This window comes from Crocodylus porosus, unplaced genomic scaffold (genome assembly GCF_001723895.1).
Source record: "Crocodylus porosus isolate Cpor-Errol unplaced genomic scaffold, CroPor_comp1, whole genome shotgun sequence".
NCBI classification, from domain to species: Eukaryota; Metazoa; Chordata; order Crocodylia; family Crocodylidae; genus Crocodylus; species Crocodylus porosus.
The window spans coordinates 26,976,748-26,990,410 of NW_017728913.1; the positions used below are offsets into that span (position 1 = coordinate 26,976,748).

Consider the following 13,663-nt stretch of genomic DNA (forward strand, 5'->3'; position numbering starts at 1 on the left):
GTCTGCTATTTTTATCATTGTTTAAAGGTCAGAAGTTCAGTATTTTCATCTAAGGGTCAGAAAGTGATTACCAGAATGTCAATCGCTGACTCCTCAACCTCCTTGAAGCATTCTGGGAGTTTTAGTGCATTTTTTTTTAATGCTAGGCCTTGCTTAGCATAAGCACTCTCTCACACTGTTAATAGCTTCTGTGGGCTTAATCCCCTGATATTGCACCCTGACTTTAGAGTAGCTGCTTTTAAAAAACAAACTTGAATGCAAAATTGGAAAACAAAAAATCTTCAGAAGACTTGATTGTGTTAAGTATGGTCCACACAGAGACTATTCTTATCTCATTACTGGGGTATCTTCTATAACCTCGGTGTCCCTATAGTTTTGCTGCTTTATTTACCACCTTTGTCTCTCTTAACAGTGCCATCTCTTCTTTCCTTCCTTTTTTCCTGTTGCTTATGAAAGCTTATGCCTCTCTGAATTAGGTAGTTTGTAAGGTGCCACTCTGCTTCACCTTCTTTCAGGTCTAAAATAATTCTTGTGGCTTGGCATATTCCTCTGGCAAATCCGTCTCTAGCACAGGTGTGGGCAATTATTTTGGCTGGAGGCCTGCTTAATTAGTTTTGGTGAGCTGTCAAGGGCTGCAAGAGTAGCCCCACCCCTTGACAGGTGCCCTGCCCCCGGTCATCACCTTGGGACCATAAATCCCACCCCTAACCCCTGATCTTTGCCACTGGAAGTCCCTCTCCTTGCCCCCAAAAGTACTCCTTTTGGGAGGGAAGGTTTGCCATCTTGAAACCAGAAAAAAAAAATCATATAGTAAAAGTCAAACACCTCCTAAAATTTATTTTAATTTTATTACATAAAATATTTTTGACATGATTTATGTTTTACATAGTGTATATAGAGGTGACTGTATAATAGCTCAAAGTCTTAATCTTGTATATTATGTGTGGGGTGTGGTTGGGGTGGTGGGTTTGTGTGTATGGAGACGTGTGTGGGTGTGGGGTTTGTGAGGGGATGTGGCTGTGTGTGTCGGGGGTGCAGGGTATGTTGCAGGGGTGTATGGATATGTTGTGGGGGCAGGTTGTAGGTGTGTGGGGTATAAGGCGGGGGTTGGGGACTTGCCTCCCACACACTACCCCCCTACCATGGTGCAAAGCTTCTATTGCTGGTGACAGCAGCAGGCAATGAGCCTTCGGGGGTGCTCATGGCAGGTGCTGCCACCTGGCAGCATGTGGCTGCAGTCAGGAAGTTGCACATGGTGGCAAGGAGCGCAGCTAGGCCAGTCTGTCTCTATGATGCAGGGCTCCCGGTGGTGCATATGCAGCTCTCAACACTTGTGCACTACTGAGGGAAGCCCTGTGTGATGGAGCCAGCAGGTTTCCCTGCTCCCTGATGCCATGTGCAGGTCTTGGTACTCAGCTGGGAAGAAAGGGGCAGGGCTTCCCTCCACTTCCAAAGGAGTCCCAGGACCTGCACGAAATGCATCGGCTGGTCAGGTTAAAATCAGTTCATGGGTGCTGGTGGGCTGGGTGAAATTGCCTACCCATGGGCCATATTTTGCCCGGCCCTGCTATAGCATTTCTGTCAGTTTCTTCTCTAGATGTTTGTTGTGTCATTTAAAGCAGTGGTTCTCAACCTTTTTTTGTATCAGAACCCATTTGCAAACATTGACTGCCAATACTGACCCAGTGCCCCTCACTTCTGACCTGCTGTTTTCTGTGCCTGTTTCTTCTTACAGTCTCTTTTGCCCATTAAAAATCCTTTGTTTCCAAGAAAAAGTCTGGTTTTATAGATCTGTCTTCAAACTTCAGTGGTATACTTCCCAAGAATGGATAAATTATAGGCATTAATTCCAGTAGAACTATCTAATTGCAAAGAAAGAACCCAACCAGGGAATTCAAACTCCTTTTTAGTAGTATTTATTTTAGTTTGCTGGCAGGCTTAGTGGAATTAAGAAGATGACAGATGTTAATTTGTACAGTATCTTGGCTGAATATCATATTAGGAAATGTTATATACTGTCAAATAGAGCAGTGTCTAGAATAGAAAGTATATACTTCACTGGTAATCTTATTGCACTTCATAATTGTCTTATTTTTGTTTCTAAGGAGAAGGATATCCTGAATTCAGTTTGCCTAATAAGCCAAAAGAAGAGCTTTATTTTAACAAATGGCTACAGGAGACTTAAAGGGAAGTTTGCGCAAGATGGAACAAGGACTTCGCTTGTTAAACTATCCTAGAGATGTGGATTATGCAGGGTAAGAGGCAATAAAACATCTTAAAGACATTTTTACTCCATCACTGTGATGGCAAGAATATAAGTAGTGTGTTGGTAACTATTAATAAAAACAAAACAAACAAGAAACCCCCAGGGACCTAATGCATCAATTTTGACCTTTGAATTTTGTTGCTAATGGTAAGTATGGTAGATGCTTCATCAGATATTCTAATTGATTTTAAAGTATGTTGTCAAATTTAAAGTTTTTACTGTTTGAGAGTTTAGTAAATGAGTTATTCTGGTGACAAAACAGATGTTTCAGAGTGTATGAAATGAGTCATTATTTTGGACTGATATTTTTGCCCTCTTTAGCAGTACAAAATTTCACAGTTGACTTAGGAAATTTTAGAGGAAAGTGAAATCTACTATAAAAGCATCCTAATAGTAGGATGTTTGCTTAGGAATTATTACATATTTCTGTGGAAAGTCTCCCAGAGCTACAGTAGCACTAGTGCTGCAGTAGTGAGAATGGCAGAGTAGAACAAGCACTAATGCTTTTAGTGTTGTCATTTAACCTTAAAAGTAGGTATAACAAGGTGATTATATGACATTGCTCCCCTTGTACTGATTGAGAAAAAGCATTGCTGTTCTACTATGTTGGCTTTTGGGCCTGTTTTGATCCAGATCACATGAAAATGGTACAACAGTTTTGGTTGAACTATTTTAGCTATAAACAAAGTTGTTGCAGTGCTGAGATTTATTTTTAAAAAGCTAGCATTGGTGCTTACAGATGTTAAAAAAAGCCCCCATGCTTTACCAGAAGTAGTGTGTTGCTTTGACCTGGCTGTGCAGCATCTATATAGATTGGATGCTTCAGTGGGGCTTTTTGGTGCTTTTAGGTAAAGCTGATTCAGTCAGCTATTAGATAAAATCACCAAAAAAGGCCCATTAAAGTGCCCAATCTTTACAAACGTCAGGTGAGTCAGATCCAACTAGGGTGTGGCCTCTTCTGGGCATGCGCTGGTCTTCGTGCGGGGGTACACGCTGAGTTTAAAGTGATTTTTTTAAAATGTCTGCAATTAAATGAGAAGCGTATCTGATTTGGGTTTGAGAGATTTTTCCCTGGAATCCATAGAAGCTGTACGCATAGCTGTTAGAAGTTTGGAAAAAAATTAAATACTAGCTTTTTTAGGCGGGGGTGAAAGAATCTTTTAATATACTTAATATGCATTCAGTATAGAGCCAGTTTTGTTTCTTTAATTTTAAATTTTTCTTAAAAAAAAGTCATTTCACCATTATATCAATCAACACTGTCACTCCTTTAGTCGTACCATATTCACTCAAATCCAAAATAAGGTTTTTTCCCAAATCATCATGAAGGGAAAATAAGCCTTGAAAAGTATAACAAATTTATAGTTTTCATGTATGGAATCTATGGGGAGGAGATGTTTTCTATTCAGAGTTGTCTTATATGTGAGTAAATATGGTGCATTTATTTTGGCATGCTTGGTAATATAATCTGACCCTCTCTTTAATGTTTTTCCCATTCTCTGTAATGTTGTGGTTAGATCTTGTGTGGGGGGGGAGGGGGACGTTTTCACTGTGCATGATGGAAGCTTCTCTGAAGTTGTTTACAATGATACTTCACATTTGGCTTTAAGAAAGTTCAGCTGGATTTTTTCATCTAAATTGATCTTAAAGCTAATGCAATTCTTTCATTTATATCTGTGTTTATGAATTTTGTACACAGGGGAAAAAACAGTACATTTTTGGAAATGGAGTGGTCTGTCTTTATAAATCTCAAGTACATTAACCAGTTCCATACACTTAAGTGGCTGAATAAAGCAAAAATGTTTAAAGCCTTTGAGGTTTTAATTTTTTTTACAAATTGAGCGGAAATGCTAAATAAATTGCACAAGCCTCATAATAGATAAATTGAGATGTACGGCTCAACAGTGAAATGCAGATAAGTAAGTTGTGTGGTCATCTTTTTCAAGGACGCTAAATGTGGGGTGCCCATGGGGAAGAGAGAAATGAATGTCAGTGTTCAAGTTTCACTCTGGCACATGTGTGCGCAAGATTAGGTTATTTTGGATAACAAATTCTTTAGTGCTGATGGTGTGTACCCTAGGTGTTTTTGTGACCCATTAACTGAGTATACAAAGGGCAGAGTAGATCCAATCATCCCTTGGTTTTTCTTTACAATAGGTGAGAGGGAACTTCTATAGACTCTATTAGTAAATCTCTTTCCCTTTTTTTGTATTGATCAGGGGTTCTGCCATATGCAAGAAGTGAAATATCTGGGGTGTAAAACCTTTCCTTGTATTAAAATTCAGTGGGGCTTAATTAAGGACAATTCTAGTTGTCTAACTTGAAGCAGACTAAAAAAGCTAGAGTTGCTGACATGAACTGGTTCCTCATGGAATACCATATGCAAACCTCTACACATGCTAAAAAGGGTGTAACAAAACCTCAATCTTCTAATCCAGTGGTTCTCAATCTCTTTAGACTTGAGGCACTGCTCCATAAATTTTTGTGAATTGAGCAGCATTCCATTTAAAAAGTATTTATTACACTGTTCCTTGCAGGGGCACTAGAGAGTGGGAGTGAGGCAGTGGCCAGTCAGAGGTGAGCCTGAGCTTTCGTTTATTTCTTCACACCTCACAGCACCTCAGGGTGCTTAGGCACCCTGGTTGAGAATCAGTCTTTCAGCCCTAGAGAGCTGAACTTCCATCCTAAATCCTACACTATATCAACCAAGAGGCTCTAGTTATTTTCCTGTCTCCTATGATGCTTATTCTAGAGAGGTAGGAGGGAGTATGCTTGACTCCTGCTGTCTACTCTGTTCTGTCTTCTTAAATGATCATGAGTTTCAACAACTGTTCCTTGTCAATATTATTCTTTTGAGTTAACACTGCACTTCGTAGGTGATAGGAGCATCAGTATTTTAGGCTACCTGCAGACTTGGGCAGATAGCCTGATTATATTCAAATCCATACCATTGATTCACATTTGGAAGGTTAATTTCAGCAACCAAGAAGACTAGATTGGGCTGAGTTTCTACAAAATCTGGATATGCTATGAGGGGCATAATATGCAACCTGCAAGGTGCATTAACATGCCAAATTATACCAAGTGATATTATCTCTGTTTGCTGTGATAAATATTTCTGTTTTCCCCCCAACAGCTTGGTAAAGGGTGATCCAGCTGCCTTTTTACCCATAATCAGCTATTCTTTCATATCCTTTTCAACCTACATAGCAGAACTTCTGGTGGAGTCTGATGTGGAGCTCACAGCAAAAAGTGACTTGCGTTTCATTGAAACTATCTATAAGGTACTGACTTAGTGCTCTTTGACTTGGAAAACAAGTTTTGTGCATGTCTTATAATTACATTGTTAACTTGCTATTATGAGTCTCCACATGCTAATACAATTTTGGCAATGAAAATCAGTGTTGCAATCATTTGGTAACTTCTGAGCAAGAGGTTTTGTCTAAACTTGCTAGCTTGATTTAGAGACAGTTGACCTCTTGTAAAGTGTATTTAATGTGTTTTAACCTTGGTGTCTAGGTCAGGATTTCAGATGAGCAATGACTAAGTGGCAGCTCCAAATTTTTATTTATATCTTAATGAAACATGGATACAATATATTAGCCAAACTTCAATTTTTGACAGTGGTAATATCAGCAAAATTACATCTGGTATTTGCAGATTGTAGGTCTGGAAGTACATGTAAAGTATTCATTGTGCAGTACTATAAATTCAGCAGCCACAGTTGAATGAGAATATATTTTATTGCGTTTGCTGAAATGAAACTTTTTAGTAATTGTTCATTCTGTAAAGAATCATTCTTGAGGTTTTTATGATGAAATGTCTTTCATTCTGATGTCAGTACCTGGAGTACTTACAAATTAAATCATTCTGATGTTCTTGATAAAAATTTATTTCTTATAAGCCTAACATAAAAATTACTTTTTGTCATATCCTTATTATTTAACTGTTGATCTAGGTCTATAATAATTATAATAAATAATTTCAATTTGCTGTTGTAACTATTTTCTCTCAGTCCTTACAGTGACTATAGAGAATTGAATAACATTGACTAAAAGAGGTGTGATTTAGAGAAAATATACAAAAGAAACATTTCACATAGATTACCATTTAAGGAATCTGATTTTGCTATTGTATATACTAAAATGCATTTCAGTCTTCTGTGCCAATTAAAGAAAAGCTGAAGTTCAATATAGGCCCAAAGAGCTGATTGTGTGCTGCAGCTGGAGGTGATGGCAGATACTGTCAGTCTGTGTGACTGACAGGGTGACAGTATGTGCCTGCCATCAGTTATCAAAGTTTGTAAAATATGGCTGACTGTTTTTTTTGTTGAAGACTGTCTCCATGCCTTACTGGTGCTGTTTGATAGATTTACAAAATGGTAGATGAGATGATTTTTCACAAACTGACTGTGGCAGAGAACGTTTGGATGTAAACCTTGTGACTCTTCACAGTGGGGTTACCACTTTGCAATGCAGTAGGGGTTGAATCTAATTTATTTAGCGGTTTCCAAGGCATGTTGCTATTTTTATTTAGTCTTTTTTACAGGAGAGCTAATGATGTGCTATTGGAACTATGAATATTTTTATAGGTGTCTAAGCAGGGTTTGTCTGCTTGTTTGTTTTTTTTCTGATTTGATTGTCTAACCTTCCAAGTTTGTTCTTAACTGGAGAATAACCCAGCATATCTGGTAACTGTTTTATTCTTTAAATTAAAATAAAGCCAGTGATTTATACTCATGCTTCATTTATACTCATGCTTCATATTGGCTTAATTGGCTTATAAGATTAGATTCCAAGTCTCTTACTCTCAATTTGTAGCTAGCTGTGTTTTTGCTGAATGAAAGAACTGATTGTATATTTCAATCTTGCAATCATGTTTGCAATTCTTATGTTGTGCTTTAATGAAAATCCAAGATTCTAGTCCTTAGAACTTGATTCAAATGGATTGCAATTCTTGGCTAATTTACCTAAGTAGGAGTGCTCTTATACTTGGAATTAAGTGGATCAACTTGTCTGTTATTTCTGTGTAAACTTCTTTATAGAAGGTGTTCAGTTTTAAACCATTCCAGTTTTCAGTTACTGAGTTTTAACTATAAATATGAAAGATTACAAGGATTAGTGCTGATTTTGTATCATGTCTAGAAAGTGGAACTGGATTATTTTCTGTACAGAATGAAATATGGATTTATCACATTTATAAAATATGCAGGTATCATCAAATACATTTTATACTTGGGTTAAAGATAGGTATGTGGTTTTATCTTATTTAAGGCAATGTATAAAGTCTCCTTTCTCAGAAGGGGAGTCACGGTTATGGGGTTTTAGATAGGTAAAGATCCATTTCTGTGTTTAATATCTAGTTAATGACTTAGATTGCAGTATTCATGTTTGTGAATGCTTCCGGTATTGCTGCAATAATCAACTGATATTACTGTACTAAGACTTAAAATGTTTGACATTTACAGAGCTTAATATTTAATCCAAAAGGGCTTGTTTGCATAAATGCGTACTTTGTAAGATTTTTGTGTTGTGTGAAATTGTATTTAACTCTGGAGTGAAGTACATTGTTTTAGAAAATAGAGCAGAAAACAAATAACATTATTTTTACTGTGCTGTCATATTTTTGGAACTTTCCAAAGGCACTTTCCAAGCTAAATTGGTTACTTATTTATATATTAGCATTTGTTTATATTAGTATTTATGAACTTCTTATTAATGAATGACTTAAATGCATGATACCTGCTAGAATGGCATATGTTGGGAATTATAATTATGGGAGAAGCTTGGAAAGAATAATGTATGAACAACATGTGAGAGAGATTCTTTGCAAAAGAGGGAGAGATGAGGGCAATAAGAAATGACAAAGTAGGTTTTTGAGAATCAGTTGTGATGGTTTGGTTGCAAATAATTTTGTTTTGTTTTGTTTGTTTTTTAGTTTCTTCGAGATCATTTTCAATACAAACCTATTTTAACAAAGCAACAATTTCTCCAGTGTGGCTTTGCAGAAAGGAAAATACAGATTGTTTGTGATATTATCAGCACTGTGATGAAAAAGCATAGAGAGTTATGTAACTTGAATAAGGTACTGAGCTGGTGATACTCCAGTTTTGACTTTTGACTAGCATTTTATGGGAAAGATTATTGTTTGTTTGTCTACAGCATGCAGTTAGCATTACTATAAATAGTAATAATGTAAATATGAGCTTCAGTAAGGATCCCTGAAGAAAGACTTGGGGGTAGAATCCCAATCCCTTACAAATTTAGTATGAATGGGTGCTGACATACATGGGGGGAAAAATGCGATTTACTGGAAGAGAATCACATTGGTTTGACCTGGCTCAGCAGCATCTGTATAGATAATGCTCTCAGCAGCATCTGTATAGATAATGCTCTTCAGTGGAGTTTTTTGGGAGCTTTTCTCTAGAGATGCAGTGATACATTGGTCTGGTATCAGATCAGCATTGATATAAAGAACATTTTCTGTATCAGAAGTCAGCCTGATGCCACTGATTTAATTTGTCCGATAAATGCTTGTGCATGTGCGCAGCTGCAGCAGAGCACGTAGGCGGTGAGGAGCACAGCCCAGCAGCTTGGAGAGTTGTGTGCAGCTGGTAAGTCTGGTGTGGGGGAAGGGGAGGGGGGAAAGGGCTTGTGGGTGCAGATCAAGGCTCCTGTGGTGAGGGAGGATGTGGGGTTTGGGCTGGTGCAGGTGTGGGCTATAGGAAGGGGTTGGCTTCTGCTGCTGTGTGCGGCTCATCTGGTGTTTGTCTGGTGGCTTCTACTGCTGCTTCTGCCACTTATCCATGAGGACATGGGGTGAGGGGCATGTTGCCCCTCGATCTGTGTGGGGTGGGCTAGGGCCAGGCTCTTCCTGGCCGGGCAATCTGGAGGCACATTCTCCCCTCCACACCCTCCTGGACAAGTAGTGGGAGCTGCCAGATGAGCACTAGATGAGCTGCACCCCCTCCTGTTTCACCCCTACCCCCAACAAGCCATGCTTCCATCTGGCCCTGGCCCTAGCCCGCAGCTGGAGCCCACGCTGCGCCTCGTGCATCCGGGGGCAAAAGCCCCCCACCCTGGATACCCCTGCTCCTGTCCCACTCCCTCCCTCACCCATGGGGGCCTTGGTCTGCCCCCTCCACACTCTTCTCTCCTTCCTTTCCCTTCTACCATACGAGACTTACCAGATGGACTGGAAAGAAAGAAAGAAAGAAATTGGATTGGTATCAGCCGATATGCTTCCTTAAAAATCAGCTATCCTGTATCTGCCCCAAAAATCTCTATCGGTGCACCCCTACTTTTTATCTAAAGCTAATTCAATCAACTGTTAGATGAAAGTGCCACATGAGCCCTGCTGAAGTACCTAATCTATACAGATGTTGAGCGAGGCAGTCCAACTAATGCAATACCTCTTCTGAGCGTGTGCTACGCTCGGCATGGGAGTGGGCCAAATTTCAAGTAGAGTGCCATTTTTTTTGGTGGTGGGGGCGGAGGGTTCTTTTTTTAACATCTGTAAGCAGCCTATATTATCAAGGTAGCATACATCTGATAGTTAACTAGTTGTACATGTGCTACTAGACAGAACCTAGGAATATCAATGCTTTCTAGTGGAAAAAACAAAAAACAAAATGTCAAGGTACTACAACAAAGATGAATGAATTATTTTGTAGCTGTTAGTAGTAATTTGTGCTCTCTTTAATGCTTTTTGATGCAGGAAGTATCACTTTCAAATAAATAATTTTGTTAGTATTTATTATACAGAACAATTATCATGGTAGATGGAGAAAAGTGATTCACAAATTGATTTAACTCCTGAATTGACTTAATGGAAATAGAAATGCACTTTACACTTTTCTGATTTTTTTTTTTATTTTTCTTTTAATACTACCAACATATTTTTGAAAGTTCAAGTACAAGAAATGTTTTCCTCATTTGAATGTGGAACTAATTGAAGGTTAATAAAAAAGGTCTTACAGTCGTATTTGAATTTCAGTAATGCATGTTTTTGGGTCTAATTTATTGATCCAAATGTAATTTTATGAATGTAATTTTAATGCTATGTGATTCTTTGCTACCCTTTCAGTGTAGGCTGTATAGTGAAAGAAATGAAAGGATAATGAAACTTGTTTGTACATATACACATGTGTGTAATATAAACAAACATGGAAACAAACGACGTGTACATATGTTCCCAATTTGCCAGTCTGTGGCTATATCTACTTTAATGATAGATATATGATATAAATATTTCCAAGATAATTTGCATTGACTTAATGCATAACATTTTGTTATATGATTTAATAAGTATATGTATTTCCAACATACAAGGTATGTTCAAAAAGTATCGAGACTGAACGTGTGTATTACTGGTACAAAGTATTGGGGGTTGTGGCTTTGTTGAACGCGTCTGGGCATGTTGGGACTCCTCTGGACTACGAGTCATGCAAGAGTTTTTGAATGATATCGTTGGTTTAAAGCAGGATGACCATTGGTCGAAAGTGATGAGCGTTCTGGACGCTCTGCAACATCATGAAATGATGAAAATGTGGCAGCGGTTCACAGTTTGGGTCGAAATGATAGGTGATTGACTGTCTGAGAGAGAGCAGAAGAAGTTGGTATTTCTGTTGGTTCATGTCATTCAATTCTGACTAGCGATTTGGGAATGAAATGACCAGAAAAGTGGGTGTCCGACTCTTGGATGCTTTATCACGATAATGCACCTGCCCACTCAGCACAGTTTGTGAAACAGTTTTTAGCCAAACACTGTATCCCATAAGTGCCTCAGCTTCCATATTCACTTGATATGGCCCCATGTGCCTCTTTTTCTCTTCCCTCCAACTATAGAAAACATGGAAAGGAAGAAGATTTTGTGACTGAGCAGCTTTTAGTGATCCCACAAATTGCTTATCAGAGGTGCTTCCAACAATGGCAGCAATGTTGGGAGAAGTGTGTGGCTGCAGAAGGAGCATACTTTGAAGGAGATTAAGCTGCAGCCCCTGTAAATACAATATTTTGTTTCTTACAACATCAGCCTCTATACTTGTTGAACAGCCCTTGTAATTTACACTAATTTAATAAACATAAATATTTCCAATATATATTTCAGTTATCTATCACCAGGCTAGATCCAGCCTCAGACTGGTGAATTGTAAACATATGTGTACTTCATTAATTTCTGTTTGTTTTGTCCACTCTGAGGATATATTTTTAATGTAAATATTTTTGGTTAAAAATATACTGGAATTTTTTTCAGATTTGCAGCTTTCCTAAATGGTATTTCAGACTGTTTGTATTTTCTCACATACACACACATCCTCTGCTCCCCCCACCATCAGCCTATCAAAATGAAGGTGTGTGTATTAAACGCAGACGCAGATTTTATGCCCTGAGTTGGAAGTATCGTAATTTGATTCCTGCTCCCTAGTGCCACAGCTGTGGTATTACTATTCAAGAAGCTGAAGGAGTCAGTCAGCTTAATGACTCCTTGTTCTTCCTCTCTACAGGTGTTAACAGTCCTGCCTCCTTTAAATGATCTTGATGTTCCACTAATCTAACTTTTTTCTTAGGGCAATGTTGTTCTCTGCTAACTGCTTCTGATCTATTTCATAACCTCTTCTGCTCATACTCTTTAGTTCTTTTCTAAATCATAGGTCCACCGATGGGTTTTATAGCTAGGGATTTAACTTGTGTCATGAAGGTGATGAGTCGTCTGAAAATCAGGCTTTGTCTCTGCTTTTGCATCCATAACTAAAAAAAAAATCTCTTGTTCATTCTTCTGCCTTTCAAAAGAAAAGGTGTGTATTAAATTTGGGTGTGTGCTGTGTGAGAAAAAATACAGTAGGCCCTTCTTCCAGGACAAGATTGAAGCTAATAGTACAAAAGTTTTGTTGATCTATTTCTATTTTCGAAGGCAAAATCACAAAGAAGGAAGAGAACCAGGTCTTTTAAATCTGAACCACTGGCCAGTTGTGAGAATCTTTTGGCTGATCCTATTGTCAGGATTGTGGATTCCAGTGAGGTATGTAAATGGAAGGGAAATTCTTTTAGTTTTGTATGTAAAAACAAGTAATTTGGCGGGAGGGGATTGATGTTTATAAAACAGATCAGGGTGATTAGGAGGTTCACAAAGTCAGTACCTTCCTGGAATATAAGCTTTCATTTAAATTAAGCTTTAAAGCGAGTCGCATCTCCCCTCCCCAAAAAGGGGTGGGAAAGAGAGATAAACTGATGAAGTGAAACTATAGCCCTGATAGCAAACTGTACCATGGAGCATATGGCATATAAAGGAGGAACTTCAGTTAAAATGAAATGTATGTAATGCTTATGTTTTAGTGAAAAATCTCTTCCTGTGTGCTCTCTGTAACCTTTAGTACTATTGTTCACAATGTGCTCCTGTCTGTTTCTCAAGAGACTTTAGGAAAGAATGAGTGGACTTTGAAAGAGCTCGGATCCTCCTTATTCTGAAAATTGACGGTTGTTACAAGCCTGTCCTACCCTTTCTAAAGCCAGCACACATGATGTCCTGCAATGCGTGTTCCTATCCCTCTATGTTATCCACAACATAAAGCTACTGAAAAAACTTAATAGAGGCTGAAGTTTGTGGGCCACAGATGATTAAATACAGATATAATTTCCCTGTTTCCTCATAGCTTGTGGAATATTTTTGAGTGAATATAGTGAGCTTTGGATAATATCTTCATTCAGTTGCTAACTTTATTGAGGCATTGAACAACTTCTATCTGAAAGTGAACCTAAGCATGGCTGATATGGTGCTAGTAGAAAGACCTGGAAATACTTGGAAGAGCTTATTTTCTTTAACTTCTTCCATTATATTAAATTGATCTATAATCTTTTTGGACCCTTCACTACTTAAGGTAGGGGGAGGGAGATGGAACATGCCTACTTCTATCTCTGACTAGTCAGAAGATTGTACATACTTCTTTTGGACTGAGATCTGGCAGCAGTGGTTGACATACGCAACTGTCACACTTTATTATTACAACTTGTATTTAGCTGTGATGTTTCACATCTGCAATAATTTAATCTACGCAAAATGCAGTATTACTACAGAAGGTGCATCACCACAAGCACATCATCTTGAGGCCGTTTTCTCTTTCTATTAGATCACCATTGCACAGAGTACAGTTTTATAACTGTGTTCTCTTTATTGGGACAGGAATTATCTGTCAAAGAGAATGCCTTTAGCTATGACTTCCCATGATTAAGTTCCATCTCATGTATAAAATTGTCAAGCAGTAGAGAGAAGCTTGCAAGTATTAAAGACTGAATATACAAAAGAGCTGAAATTCCTCAGACAGAGTTATGAAACTCCTCTTTTTGGATTTGTTTTCCCTCAACGAGTTTTTCAAAACAAACAAAGCATTCAAAACCTCCC

At 38.3% G+C, this 13,663-nt stretch overlaps 1 protein-coding gene across 4 annotated transcripts in view; it reads left to right on the top strand.

Annotated features, from left to right (window-relative positions):
• The window catches only part of CEP44 (centrosomal protein 44), a 106,517-nt gene that overhangs the window by 70,378 nt on the left and 22,476 nt on the right, over nucleotides 1–13,663 (top strand). For 3 of the 4 annotated variants that reach the window (XM_019534624.1, XM_019534623.1, XM_019534622.1), the window contains exons 2-5: nucleotides 2,106–2,255; nucleotides 5,403–5,550; nucleotides 8,204–8,350; nucleotides 12,179–12,286. In XM_019534624.1, coding sequence (XP_019390169.1) covers nucleotides 2,167–2,255; nucleotides 5,403–5,550; nucleotides 8,204–8,350; nucleotides 12,179–12,286 — 492 coding nt within the window. In that variant the 5' untranslated portion in view covers nucleotides 2,106–2,166. The remainder of the gene's footprint in view (nucleotides 1–2,105; nucleotides 2,256–5,402; nucleotides 5,551–8,203; nucleotides 8,351–12,178; nucleotides 12,287–13,663) is intronic. The other variant, XM_019534625.1, reaches the window with a different exon arrangement.